The sequence below is a fragment of the Diospyros lotus genome, chromosome 3, assembly GCF_014633365.1.
Source record: "Diospyros lotus cultivar Yz01 chromosome 3, ASM1463336v1, whole genome shotgun sequence".
NCBI lineage: Eukaryota > Viridiplantae > Streptophyta > Magnoliopsida > Ericales > Ebenaceae > Diospyros > Diospyros lotus.
Window position 1 is genome coordinate 34,743,710 of NC_068340.1, and position 13,775 is coordinate 34,757,484.

At 35.9% G+C, this 13,775-nt stretch overlaps 1 protein-coding gene across 7 annotated transcripts in view; it reads left to right on the forward strand.

The window, feature by feature from the left end:
- LOC127797387 (endoribonuclease Dicer homolog 2-like) overlaps positions 1 to 13,775 on the forward strand; it is a 91,959-nt gene that overhangs the window by 66,673 nt on the left and 11,511 nt on the right. For all 7 annotated transcript variants that reach the window (XR_008022197.1, XR_008022198.1, XR_008022202.1 and 4 more), the window contains one exon: positions 6,006 to 6,090. Coding sequence is in view for 1 of the 7 variants with exons in the window: in XM_052330244.1 (XP_052186204.1) it covers positions 6,006 to 6,090 (85 nt within the window). In the remaining 6 variants the exon portion in view is untranslated. The remainder of the gene's footprint in view (positions 1 to 6,005; positions 6,091 to 13,775) is intronic.

Below are 13,775 nucleotides of genomic sequence, written 5' to 3' on the forward strand. Positions count from 1 at the left end.
TTATGTGGATCTTGACTCTTAAACAATGATGGAAACAATTTCCTAAGATAAACAAATTTTGGTTGTCCTAGTCTATAGTGCCATAACATGATTGCACTATCATAGTTGGTATAGGAATTAGAGAAACAAATAGAGTGCTTAGTTGGATACAAGGTTGTTAAAATCGAGATTTTAAGTGGGATCGACAAAAGATCCATAAAATCGTATCGTAAAATCGAATCGTAAAATCGTAAGATTTTAGAGATAATTAAAAATACCCTTTAATTTTTGTAAATATATGTTTATAATAACATAATTTTGTAGAAAATGAATTAATATCATTTAATAACCTAATTATTCCTTATTATAATTCAAAAGATGATATTTCCAAAATATAGCTCAAAAACTAGCAAGTTGGTATAGGCAATTTAAAGGCAAAATATAGGTAATTTAGAGGTAAAATATAGCTTAAAATTCTTTAGAGGATGCTTCCAACGTCTTCCATTAGATTTAGATTGTAATTTTTTCTTGATTTAACATTGATTAAATCAAGTAATATCTCGATTTGGAGTTGGGTGGTCCATTAATTAATTACTTGTTTGTCTTGATTTACTTATGCAATCAATGTTAAATCAAGTAAAAATTATAATTTAAATCAAGTAAATTGGACCTTATGCAATTAATGTTAGATGCTATGTGACATTGGAACTTATGCAATCAATGTTAAATCAAGTTCCAATTTAGAGGCAAAATATAACAATTCATTACATAAGTTCCAATGTCAGATGTTATGTGACATTGAGACGTTGGAAGCATCCTCTAAATTACAACTTAAATCAATGGAGGTCTTTGAATCGTAAAATCGTTTGGGGATTTCTGAAGCGTAAAATCGTAAAATCGTACATGTAAAATCGAGATTTTATAGGATTTTATCCCAAATTGGATTTTACATGGGATTTGAATCGTTTGGGGGTTTTCGAATCGTAAAATCGTAAAATCGTACGCATAAAATCGGGATTTTAACAACAATGGTTGGATAGCAATTGCTGGAATGAACTTGGTTGTCCCCGGAGTTGGTCTTTGTAAGAAGATAGAGTCCCAAACATGTCCCAACACTGCCAATCATCTTCCCCAAAGTTCGTTCCTAAAATTCATACACATTCTTTGAGAACTTGGCAATACAATCAAGATCAGAAGTAAGCATACTGATTGATAATAGATTGCAATCCAAATTAGGCACCAAAAGAACCGATTTCAAGATAATATTCTTGGAGAGAGCAATAGAACCGGTCCCTACTACCCTTGATAGTGAGCCATCTGCCACTTTTACCGTCTAGTTTTTATCACAAGGTTGAAAGTTGGATAGTAGATTGATATGCCTAGTCATATGATCTAAAGCCCCTAAGTCAATAACCCATACATTATACAAATCTTGCTTAGCAGTGAGAGCATGTAAAAAATTACCTTGTGGGCTGTAGATCGTGATGCCACTTTAGAGGATTGGCAGATTTGTGCTTTGCCAAACATATTTTGCAGCCATTCCATCTGTTCCTTGCTAAACAGAGTAGGTGTTGAGGCTGTGGTGGTCTCCTCCATAGATGCTAGGTTGCCTTTACTTCTCCTCTCATGGGTCGGCTTCCAATTTGGAGGTTTGTCGTGTATCTCCCAACATGTATCCTTGGTATGTCCTGTTTTGTGACAGTGATCACACCAAGGACGTCCCTTCTTTGATTTGAAAGTCTGTGGAGTGCCTCGAGTGGTTAAGGCCGAATGCTCCAAATTTGGTGTTGCAAGTTTGAGCATGATCTTCAACCTGCTCTCCTCCCTACGAACTTTGGAAAAGGCCTCTCGAATAATTGGGAAGGTTTTTGTACTGTTTTTGTTCAAGCCTATGAGAAACTTGTATAACCTTTTTTGCTCCATAATCTTTTTGTACTTCGCTGAATCTTTCTGTGTAGTGTCATATAACAAATTTTTTTCTCCTATTTCATTTACCATAGAATTAATAAGCCAAGACATTACCATGTTATTCTCAGATTTCCAACTCCTGAACTTTGGATCCTCTTTCCCTAGTTTGATTGCTGCTCCGGTTAAGTAATCGTCCTTCCCCTTTCCACATATAAACATCATAAATGATTGAAATCATTGTAGGTAATTCTGCCCATTCAACTTATGTCTGCTAATGATAAACATATTGTTGTCAATGGCTTCTGGATTGTTGGTGGGTAAGGGGATGATCTTGGATGATTGACTGGTCTTGCTGGCCATGATGTTAGGTAGCAAATCAGAGGGTTGTTTTAAGAAGGGATTCAGGAAAAACTAAGTCGTGTAGCGGTTAAGGTCTAGGATTTGTAGACGGGAAAATAACTCTTCTCTGATACCATGCAGAAATTATTTTAAGAGAAGGGAATTCAATGATTATTCATTAGAGTGTATCCTATATACACACATAGGAGTCCTACCTTATGTACAAGTCTATGCCATCTACAAGTACAAGATAGTTATCTAAGCTATTTAAATTTATAGAACAGCTATCTACAAAATAGGAATACAACTAATCTTCTAGGAGAATTATTCGGTCTCTTCTTCAACTGATTTATCTTCAACTTTTAACACTCCTGATATTTAGGACCATTATCTTGGCTACATACTTCCAATAATGCTCCCGATTCCTTCTCAATTTTCCACACTATTTGATCCACCAACAACTGATGATAATGTGAACTAAAAATTGAACTTTCAATGTTCTGTTGGTTTTAGTTTGTCTTGCACTTGTGGATGGATCTTAAATTCAGTTTTATAAAATAACTTTCAATGCTCTCCCGCATATTTGTTTTCTAGCTAAGGTTTCTGGAACAAAATTCCCACATGAGAGTTCTTTCATTGTGTTGTATAATTTTAGTTCTAAGTAGGTATACTTCTATCTTTGCGGAACTGAGCCAATTATACTTATATTAGTATGGTCTGCTAATTTTTTAAAAGAAACCTTTGATCTATAGATTGCCTTAGCCTAGCCTTACATTTACTTTTAGCCAAGAGGCCTTCAATGTGTTGCAAGTTTACTATGTCTTTTCTTGTCCAAGTTTACTTGTCAGCCATTTAATTAATTTTATAGTACAGAAAGTTGCAAGTTTTGTTTGGCTTGTCCCCATGAGAAAGAGGCGTTTATTAGCATGTTATGTATTTCCACTTACTATATGTCCACCCGGATGTTGGCATTTAAACATGCACAGGCCACAACCTGGATTATAATCAATTTGATTAATTGACTAGCGCTTCTTCAATAGGTAATTTAAAATTTTCAGTAATATACTATTTTGTCTAAAAAAATAATTAACTAAATACCACATTTTCAAAATTATTACCTATCTACCACATTTTGGACTACCTAGTATGTCATGCTGGAGGGAGGGCCAGCTTGAGTGGTCTGTATATGCATAACCACCTGTGGCATAGAACCGATTGTGCCACAAGCAATTCTTATTGAACACTTTGACAGAAATCATTAAAGTGTCGATGTTAATAATGAAGGCATAGATGCAAGCGGATATAAGTAATAACCGCTTGTGTTACAAGCGGTTGTTATTGTCAAAGCATTTGAGGGGCAAATCTGATAATGCAAACTGGAAGCAGATTGTCTGCCAAATTATTTTCCTTTTCTGTAAAACTCTTTCAATCTTCCAGTTTCATTTACCAGAACTTATAAAAGTCTTTGATCAAGTTTACACTCCCACTCTAGCGAAATTATAAGTTCTATTAATATGATGTTTGCCCATACAAAACAAGAGTAAATTAAATTTTCTAGCTAAGGTTTCTGGAACAAAATTCCCACATGAGAGTTCTTTCATTGTGTTGTATAATTTTAGTTCCAAGTAGGTTATACTCCTATCCTTGTGGGACCGAGCCAATTATACTTATATTAGCATGGTCTGCTAATTTTTTAAAAGAAACCTTTGATCTATAGATTGCCTTACCCTAGCCTTACATTTACTTTTGGCCAAGAGGCCTTCAATGTGTTGCAAGTTTACTATGTCTTTTCTTGTCCAAGTTTACTTGTCAGCCATTTAATTAATTTTATAGTATAGAAAGTTGCAAGTTTTCGTTTGGCTTGTCCCCATGATAAAGAGGAGTTTTAACAGCATGTCGTGTATTTCCCACTTACTAGATGTCTATGCAGATGTTGGCAATTAAGCATGCACAGGCCACAACCTGGATTATAATCAGTTTGATTAATTGGCTTGTGCTTTTTCAATAGGTAATCTGAAATTTTCACTAATCTACTCTTTTTTCTAAAACATAATTGACTAAATACCTCATTTTCAAAATTATTACCTATCTATCACGTTTGGGGCTACCCAGTATGTCACGCTGGAGGGAGGGCCAGCATGAGTGGTCTGTATATGTATAACCGCTTGTGGCACAAGCGGTTCTTGTAGGTGTTAATAATAAAGACGTAGATACAAGCGGACATAAGTAATAACGTCTTGTGTTACAAGCGGTTATTATTGTCAAAGCATTTGAGGGGCAAATCTGGTAATGCAAACTGGAAGCAGATCGTCTGCCAAATTATTTTCCTTTTCTGTAAAAGTCTTTCAATCTTCCAGTTTCATCTACCAGAACTTGTTGAAGTCTTTGATCAAGTTTTCATTCCCCCTATGGCAAAACTATAAGTTCTATTAATATGATGTCTGCCCATACAAAACAAGAGTAAATTGCAGTCAGAGCAACGGCGTCTTCATTTCCTCCCAAAATATGGCAAGAACAAGAAATGGATGTGGTGGCGCTGTGATTCAAAATGAGTTCGCTGCTGAAAAACAAGGAGATCGCCCAGGCTCTGCAAGCTGTTGGGGTTGCAGCTCGTATTTTCAGTAGTGCCAATTACCTTGCTGCTGGTTTCACCAACCTCTGTTGTGCGAGACAGTTACTGGTCTTTAGGGGGAAGGCTCAGCCTTGACTTGAGCAGATGATGGCCAATGGTGGTAGGTATATGTTTTGACAGTAATAACTGCTTGTAACAAAAATGGTCATTAATTATTGCCACTTGTGATACAAGTGAATCTACATCTTTCTTAATAATGACAACACTTGGACGATTTATTCTAAGTGTTTGGCAAGATCCTCTTCTAGCATAGGCAGTTATGACTTTACTTCCTAGCCATGTTGGCCTTCCTTCCAATGTGGCATAGTAGGTGGCCCCAAAGGTGGTAGATTGGTAATAATGTTGAAAAGGGTGGCATTTAGTCATTTTTTATGCATTTGAAAAAAGGCTATACTTGTGCTCTTTGGGAAGGTTTAGTTCCTGTGGGTTTTATGTCCTCTCATTAAATGTTTTTCTTAGTCTTTGGATTTCCTCCAATTGACTATGGACTTCACACTTGACAATCTCTATTTGCAATCAATATCACTTACATTTTGCTCTTGACAGTCTACCCACAGACTACTTGCATCATCACCATCGACCCTTCTTCCTGACTGTTCTGGGAAATTGACCTTATCTACAACTGTCTCCATCCCCCGTCCCTCTTAGGAACCAACACCTTTTTGTTTATTTCTTTTTTTATCTCCTTCAATCACCGACTGTTGCAATTTATTAATTCCAAGCTGTTCTTTTTCTCTGCATTTTTTGCTTCATATTTTTAAAATCCATGTTAATGTATTGTTGTCTAAATTTGTTACTGTAGGAATGAGTGTTTGACTTAGTTGATACTTCTTTCTTTAGGATATACATTTATCAATGAGTTCTGTTCCATTTATCTTCTGGTACTTATAACTCATTAGACTCCAATGCATTTGCAGGAGTCATATCACTGCCAGTTGCATCGTATTACCTCCAAGCTGTTCTTTTTGCATTTTATGCTTCATATTTTTAAAATCCATTTAATGTATGGTTCTCTAAATTTGTTACTGGAGCAATGAGTGCCTGTATTAATTGATGGTTCTTTCTTTTGACCTATACATTTTTCAACTAGTTCTGCTTTGTGTATGTCCTGGTATTTGTAACTAATTACATTCCAACACATTTGCAGGAGTTCTATCAATGCCAGTTACAATATAATAATTCCAAACTTCCTAGGGTATGTGGAATGACTGCTTCCCCTGTAGAGGCAAAAGGTATGGAAAGATTTACAGCCAGAATTTTATGTTGACTTTAATGTTCAGTAAACTGTTGTTAATGTCATCATTTTCTTTTTGTTGCTTGTTTGTTTAGAAAGGTGAGGCTACAACTGTTTTTGATCCAGGATCAAGCTGGGCCGAATTTTCATCTTTTTATTACCACCCTGTTAGTCGTTTGGCTTTTACTCATGATCCTAGTAATAGCTGGTTTTCATCCTGCATATAGAGGGTTGCCTTCGTTTCTGTACCATTTTGATTTCAGCTCGTAGTGCTCTATTAAATTTCTTGTCCTATAATTATTAGTGTTCCTTGATTTATATATTGTTTTCTTTGCAAGTAATCACTTGTTGACGGATGAAACTGCAGAATATTTGTCAATGGATAACTGCAGAATATTTGTCATGTGATGAAACTGAATTCTTCTTTGTGGGAGAAACTAGATGTGCATGGGGAGACCATTGTTAGGGATTTTAGCTTGGAGGTATTTAAGGTTTTGTGTACTTGTATATGGTCTGGTAATTTCTGCAACTTTTACTGACATAATCTTTCTATGTTTGGTCTCAAATCTCTGAATTCTTGTTGCTTGCTTATTCATTCTTTCTGTTTCTTCGTTTTGTGGTACATATAAGTCAGCGGTATGAACTCAGATCACAAGCTGAAAGTGCATAAATCTGAATTTTGTTTGGGAAACAACAATTTCAATTTTCCAGCCTGTAAAGATTTGAGTTCCATGAGCAATGGCATTGTTAGAAGCCAAAATAAAACATAATGTTTTATATTTTTCACTCCAAGGCTTCTCGCAGTTCTCTACCTCTATCATGGAAAATTGTTTTGACTTTGTAGAACCCAATGTTTCTTAGTTTTTTAATTTTCTTTTGAACCTCAACATATTTTAGGTGCCCATCATGATGGTTTGTTCTGGGCTTGTTCAAGTATGATATTAAGGTAAGATGATAATTTTGTTGGTCACATACATGAATATATGATAGATATTTGTTTTTTTTTGTCTTTGTCTTCATTTTGTGGAATTTGCTGTTTTGGCATGGTCATCTTGAGTGACATTTTTTATATGTGGGGATGTTTAACCATGCTTTGTAGTGTCTTATCCACATTGGGGGATGTTGTAGGAGAAACATGGAGTTTAGTCTGATTCCTAGTGGAAAACAAAGTTGGACATGGTTAAAAGGATTTTATTTTCATGATAACTGATAACTAATGAGGTTAGGCATTGCATGTGTGAATCCTAACCTTTCCTTGCTAAATGATATGGGTCATATATTCTACTAAATGCCATTCTTTCCAAGGCTGTATGCCTTTTTTCAGCCTACTCAAGTCCAACCCATTTGGACCCCTTTGAGGTTCTAACTATGGAGTCCACAAATCCCAAAAACACATAGTTTCTCCTCCAAAAATCACTTCTCTTGTTAGGGACTACATAGAAATCGTCATGTTTTGCATCGAGTATATTCTAGAAGACTTAGAAGGAATAAGGGGAATTCAAGCGGCTTAAATAAACTAAGTTAGGGAGAGACTAACTTAAGTTGTATGTATGAGGGGTATATTAGATTTTGTGTAGTCTAGTTTAAAGCCTTGTAATTACCGCCCTTATTTGTCTACAAATAGGAGACATATGTGGGCAGTCACGGTATCATTCATAATTGTGTACGAGTGCAAGTGATTGAGAAAAAAGTCTAGAGATATAGCCTTTGTAATCTTGGTTTTCATTTTGTACTTGTGAGGGACTCTTGTGTACCGATTCTTGAATATTTCTAGTGGATTGCTCTCAGGATCTAAGGCTGGATGTAGTATTGCAATTGCAATCTGAACTAGGATAAATCTCTATGTTCTCTTACCCTATTTTCATTTCTGTTTCAATTCTGATTTATGTTTCTGTTGTTGGGCTTGTTTCGGGTGTGTGTGCGGTTATAATTGGCAAAAGATTGAGTGGTCCTAGTGCTCCTAATAAGGTTGCACGAAAACGGCTCAAAGGAGCTGTTTTGGCGTTTCTGAACCGTTTCTTGCTTTAGAAACACGAAAAAAAGGCCGAAACAAGTTTCCAAGCCATTTCTGTAAATTGTGAAACGTTTCGAGGCCGTTTCGCAAATAATAGAGATTGGCCGAAAACGTGTGTAGGGCTAGAAACACATTTCTGGCCACCGAGAGGTGAGGCCTGATCGAAGGATGTAGTGGCGAGAGAGGTGAGGCTAGTGGCGGATTTACATGTGAGCTGCCCCGAGTTGAAGCCCAGGGCAGCCCACACTTAAAATTATTTTTTTATATTAAAAATTTAATTTTTTATATTAAAAAAATCATTTTTAATATTAAAAATTAGTTTTTAATATAAAAAAATAAATTTTTAATAATAAATTAGTCGGAAAAAAATTTCAGACCATCTCAAGATTTGTGATGTACAATTTTACATCTCAAAAAAAATTTTTAGCCTCCCTCTACATAAATTTCTAGATTCGCCCATGGGTGAGGCAATGCGTCGACGGCGAGAGAGGTGGCGACAAAGATGGAGGATGCAGTGGCGGTTAGCGGTGAGGCGACAGCCAAAGTAGCAAGGTAGGCAAGGCGAAGCATCGACAGCAAGAGAGGTAAGGGACGCATCAACGATGAGAGAGGCAGTGGTGACAAAGATGGAGGATGCAACAACGGTCGACGGTTGGCAGAAAGTGACGAGAAGGTGAAAGGGGTTGACAGCGAGAGTAGTGGACACTCTGGCAAGGCAGCGGCATGAGTCTCTCTCTAGCTGCTCCAAACCTTCAACAACTTTGCAAATCTACAATTCAAATGGTTGAATCTAGGGTTTACAACTTAAATACTATTTATATCATATAAATTATTATAAACTAATTTCACATACACACCTATATTTTTTAAATTTACAGTTTATCCCGCGTTTCCGTTTCCTAACTTTTTTAGAAAATGTTGTTTACGTGTAACCTAGCTCCTAATTGTAACAGATATTTACCTAACCTAGTAAATCCTTGAGCAGATCCCACATTGGTCCCAAGATGTTGGTTTAACTTTTGAAAACTCTTTTGTTTCAAAATTATGAGTTTGTATGTGAAATTATCCAACATTTATGTAGAGGTTATGTCATGAGATTTCTTGTGTGTTGTTTCTTGTAGGGATTTGAGGGATTTGTGTTGTTTAGTTTTTGTGGAAAAGATTGTTACTGCTATTGTTCTTCAAATGTCGTTGAGTTAATTTCTAACAAAATGAACGAGTTGAAAGACCCAATATATTGCAGGAAATTACTCTAGTGTTCATTCACGAAATAAAAGTATGCAATACAAAATTGTTAAAGAATTTCGTGAGGGCATGGTGGGTTTTATTTCATTCGAATAATATGTTTTGTATACCACCAGATAAAAATGCTTATGTGCAATGGGTTATTTGTAGGTGAACATCATTATTGTGACTTCAATTTTTGAAGTGCATTTGGATGTTCAAAGTTGCAATATAGTGATTAGATTTGATCCATCAGCTACAGTTTGCAGCTTTCTCTAGTCTCAAGGTCATGTTTGGATGCAGAACTTCGATTTTTTTATTGATTGTTAGGAGGTATGCACTAATTTCTTCTGTTATCTATAAAAACATCAAATTATGTTTGTGAGCATCATGGCTTTGTTCTTTCATATCTAATCAGTTAAAGAGTAAATTGATCATATACCCCTAAATTGGTTATTTTTCTAGGACACTCCCCTGAACTTTAAAATTTGCCTAACTAGTCCCTAATCATTCCAAAATTAACCACAACACCCTCTTAAATTTAGGGGGTGTCCTGGTTAAATTTAGAAAATTGAGGGACTGATTAGGTGAATTTTATAATTTAGGGGATCTTTGGGCCAAATGACCAAAGTTCAGCTGGTGTACGATCAACTTGTTCTTTAACTGATTAGATGTGGAAGCACAGAACCATGACCCTCATGGACATCATTTGATGTTTTTATAGGTAATAGAAGAAATGAGTGTATACCTCCTAACCATCAACAAAAAAATTCGAGTTCTACATCCAAACATGACCTTTAGACTAAAGAAAGCTGCAAACTGTAGCTGATGGATCAAATCTAATCACCAGATTGCAACTTTGAACATCCAAACTCTCTTCAAAAATTGAATTCACAATAATGATGTTCACCTACAAATAACCCATTGCAGATAAGCATTTTTATCTCCGGTGGCATACAAAGCATATTATTCGAAAGAAATAATACCTACCATGACCTCATGGAATTCTTCAACCATTTTATTTTGCGTACTTCTATTTTGTGATTGAAAACTAGAGTGATTTCCTACAATATACTTGGTCTTCTAGCTCGCTTGTTTTGGCAAGAATTCACTCAACAACATTTGAAGAACAATAGCTGTAACAACCATTTTCACAAAACTATGCAATGCAAATCCTTCAAATCCCTGCATGAAACAACATGTAAGAAATCTCATGACATAACTTCTAAATAAATGATGGAACATAATTTCATCATCATGTCTCCTATATCCGTTGGCACCATATATTATTTCTCATTCTTGGCATCCATCATGCATTGAATCAAGTGTGTGTTTATTGCCAACAACTTCAAAAAGATGTATCTAGATCACTTCACAGAAAATGTTATTTTTTCAATAGCCAAGGTATGTTCCTGATAGCCAGCTTAAGCAACCAAGCTTGCAACTGACAATCTGAGAGAAGAAGCAGGGTAGATGGAGCTAAAGGACAGGGAGAGTGCCTTTTAGATTAAGAGGAAGCTGACTATCAAGAGAAGAGATAGAAAAGAGTGAACAAGAAGAATTCTTTGGAAGTAATTGAGTGATTGCATGGGTTGTAATAAGCAACTAATTGATGGCATAAATTGTGATAAGTTGTTGGAGTGCATGTGCAATACATGCAGCTCTTGTAGCAAATTACTGGATTGCCTGGGTTAGAGAGGGGGGTATGAAACCTGAATTGTAAGAAGATGGCAATGAGAATTCTCGTTTCTAAGAACCTGAGGTGGTTATCACTAACAATCAGTGAGAAAGGAAAGTAGGCCACTGATCAATCCATGCTTATGGCCTGGTAATAAGCTATGTGGGTCTGACTACACTATTTATACAGGCCTGGTAGTACTGACGTGGTTGTATATGCCTCGTTTAGACTGGAAAGCTCAAATGGTGAGGAAGGAAAGCAGACCACCTGTCAAACCATGCTTATGGTCCTATCCAGACCTGTTGTAGGCCTACTCTAGAAACTTAAAAGAGGAAAACCAAACTAGTGAAGAATTGAGAGCTCTCATCTGGCCTTAACCAATAGCACAAGGATTTACTTTGTTACAGATGCAGAAAGGTACTTAGCTCAACCTCTCCCCTAATGGACCTAATCTTTCAGGAATTTCATGATTCACCTATTGGAGGTTATGTTGGGGAAAGAACATAAACAAATGCAAAATGGACAAAAAGACAAAACGATGATAGCTCAAACAAGTGTAAATGGGATAAGGATTTTTTTTGTAAAACACAAAGGGGAAGGTATGCAAATTGAAGAAGTGTCACCATATGGTGCTAAGCAATCCCCTAGGCATGGTTCTAATTTCTAACGGTTTAGTGACACTCTAATCATGCTTGGATACAAACAAGGGCAGCCATACCATTCCCTATTCATAAAACTTAAAGCAGATGGGAGGAGAATGATCCTTATTATGTATGTGGATGACATGATCATCACAAGAGATAACATCTTGGAAATTGAAAATCTTACGAAGCATCTAAGGACTGCATTGAAGTAAAAGACTTGGGAGAATTGAGATATTTCCTTGGAATAGAAATGGCTAGGAGCAAAGAAGGAATTTTCATATCCCAAAAAAAGTACACGATAGATTTGTTGAAACTTAGGTGTAAACCTACCAGTACTCTACTGGAACCCAATTGGAAAAACAAAGAAGACAGCATAGGAGAATACCAAGTGGAAAAGGGAAGATATCAATGCCTAATAGGTAAGCTGGTGTATTTATCACTCACACGTCCTGACATTGTATATGTTGTAAGCATAGTCAGTTCATGCATTCACCTACAAGAAGACATCTTGAGGCAACACATCACATCCTTAGGTATCTTAAAAGAACACTTGGAATAGGACTTTTATTTAAGAAGAGCTAAGACTGGGGAATTAGTGGATACGTAGATGCAAATTGAGCTGGTTCCATTGAGGATATCATATCTACATCAAGATGTTGCACTAAACTATGGGGTAATTTGGTTACAGAGAGAAGCAAGAAGCAACCAGTAGTGGCTCGTAGCAGTGCAAAAGTAGAATATAGAGCTCTTGCTCAAGGCAGATGTGAGGTGATTTGGGTGGAAAAATTGATGAAGGACCTAAACATTCTCGTATCCTCTCCAAAAAGGCTCTATAGTGACAATAAGTTAGCAATAAGTATTGTGAATAATCTAGTACAACTTGATCAGATGAAACACGTGAGAATTTACTGACATTTTGTCAAGCAAGAGATTGATAGAGGAGATATAAGTCTTACTTATATTCTTATTGAGTTTCAAGAGGTAGATATTCTTTCAAAGGCAATGCAAAAACAAGGATTTAAATCCATTCAAGGCAAGCTAGGAATGATGAATGTCTATTCTCCAGCTTGAAAAGGAGTGTTGGAGAAGATAAAGGAAAAAGGAGAAATAATTTCAAGTTGTAATTGGGTAGATAAGGAGATAAGAAGATGAGATTAATGTGAGAAAAGATTGGAAATGTTTGAACTAAGAAGATAAAGAAAAGGAAGGATAAAGTTGTTCCAAAACTAGATAAGGAAGTCCTAGTTCAAATAAATTCTAATCTGGAATATGTTATCTAAATTGTTGTAATCTATTCCTGTATTTTAGGATAATTTTGAGGGGATTATGTGTATATATAGTGCATCTCTTAGATCAATGAAAGTATGGAAATACATTCTTAGCAGTAAAGCTTTCAAAATTCCTTTTGTTTTTCAGGAAGAATGTAGAAAAGATAGAAATCTAGGAAGAAAGATAGCAGAAGGGATCAAGAAAGAGAAAGAACAGAGAGAATAGGGAGATAGAGAGAGAGAAAATAGAAGCAATGGAGAGGGAAAAGATTCTTGAATTATATCACAATGAATCCCCATCCTCTAGTTGCGGCCTATTTATAGCCTTCTAGCTTTAGTTACACAACTAATTTGAGCGTACAACTAGCAATGCACGACTGAGTCTATAGCTAGGTACGATCGTCAAACATAAGAAGAAAAGACAATTATTGTCTTACCATTGAGAACGTGACAGTTTCATGTAGGGATTTGAGGGCTTTGTGTTGTATAGTTTTTGTGGAAAATGTTACCGCTATTGTTTTTCAAATGCTGTTGAGTTAATTTCTAATAAAATGAACGAGTTGGAAGGCCAAATATATTGCAGGAAATTACTTTGGTGTTCATTTACGAAATAGAAGTATGTAAAACAAAATTGTTGAAAAATTTCACGAGGACACAGTAAGTTTTATTTCTTTCGAATAAAATGTTTTATATGCCACCAGATAAAAATACTTATTTGCAATTGGTTATTTGTAGGTGAACATCATTATTGTGATTTCGGTATTTGAAGTGGGTTTGGATGTTCAAAGTTGCAATTTGGTAATTAGATTTCATCCATCAGCTATAGTTTGCAGCTTTCTCTAGTCTCAAGGTCAT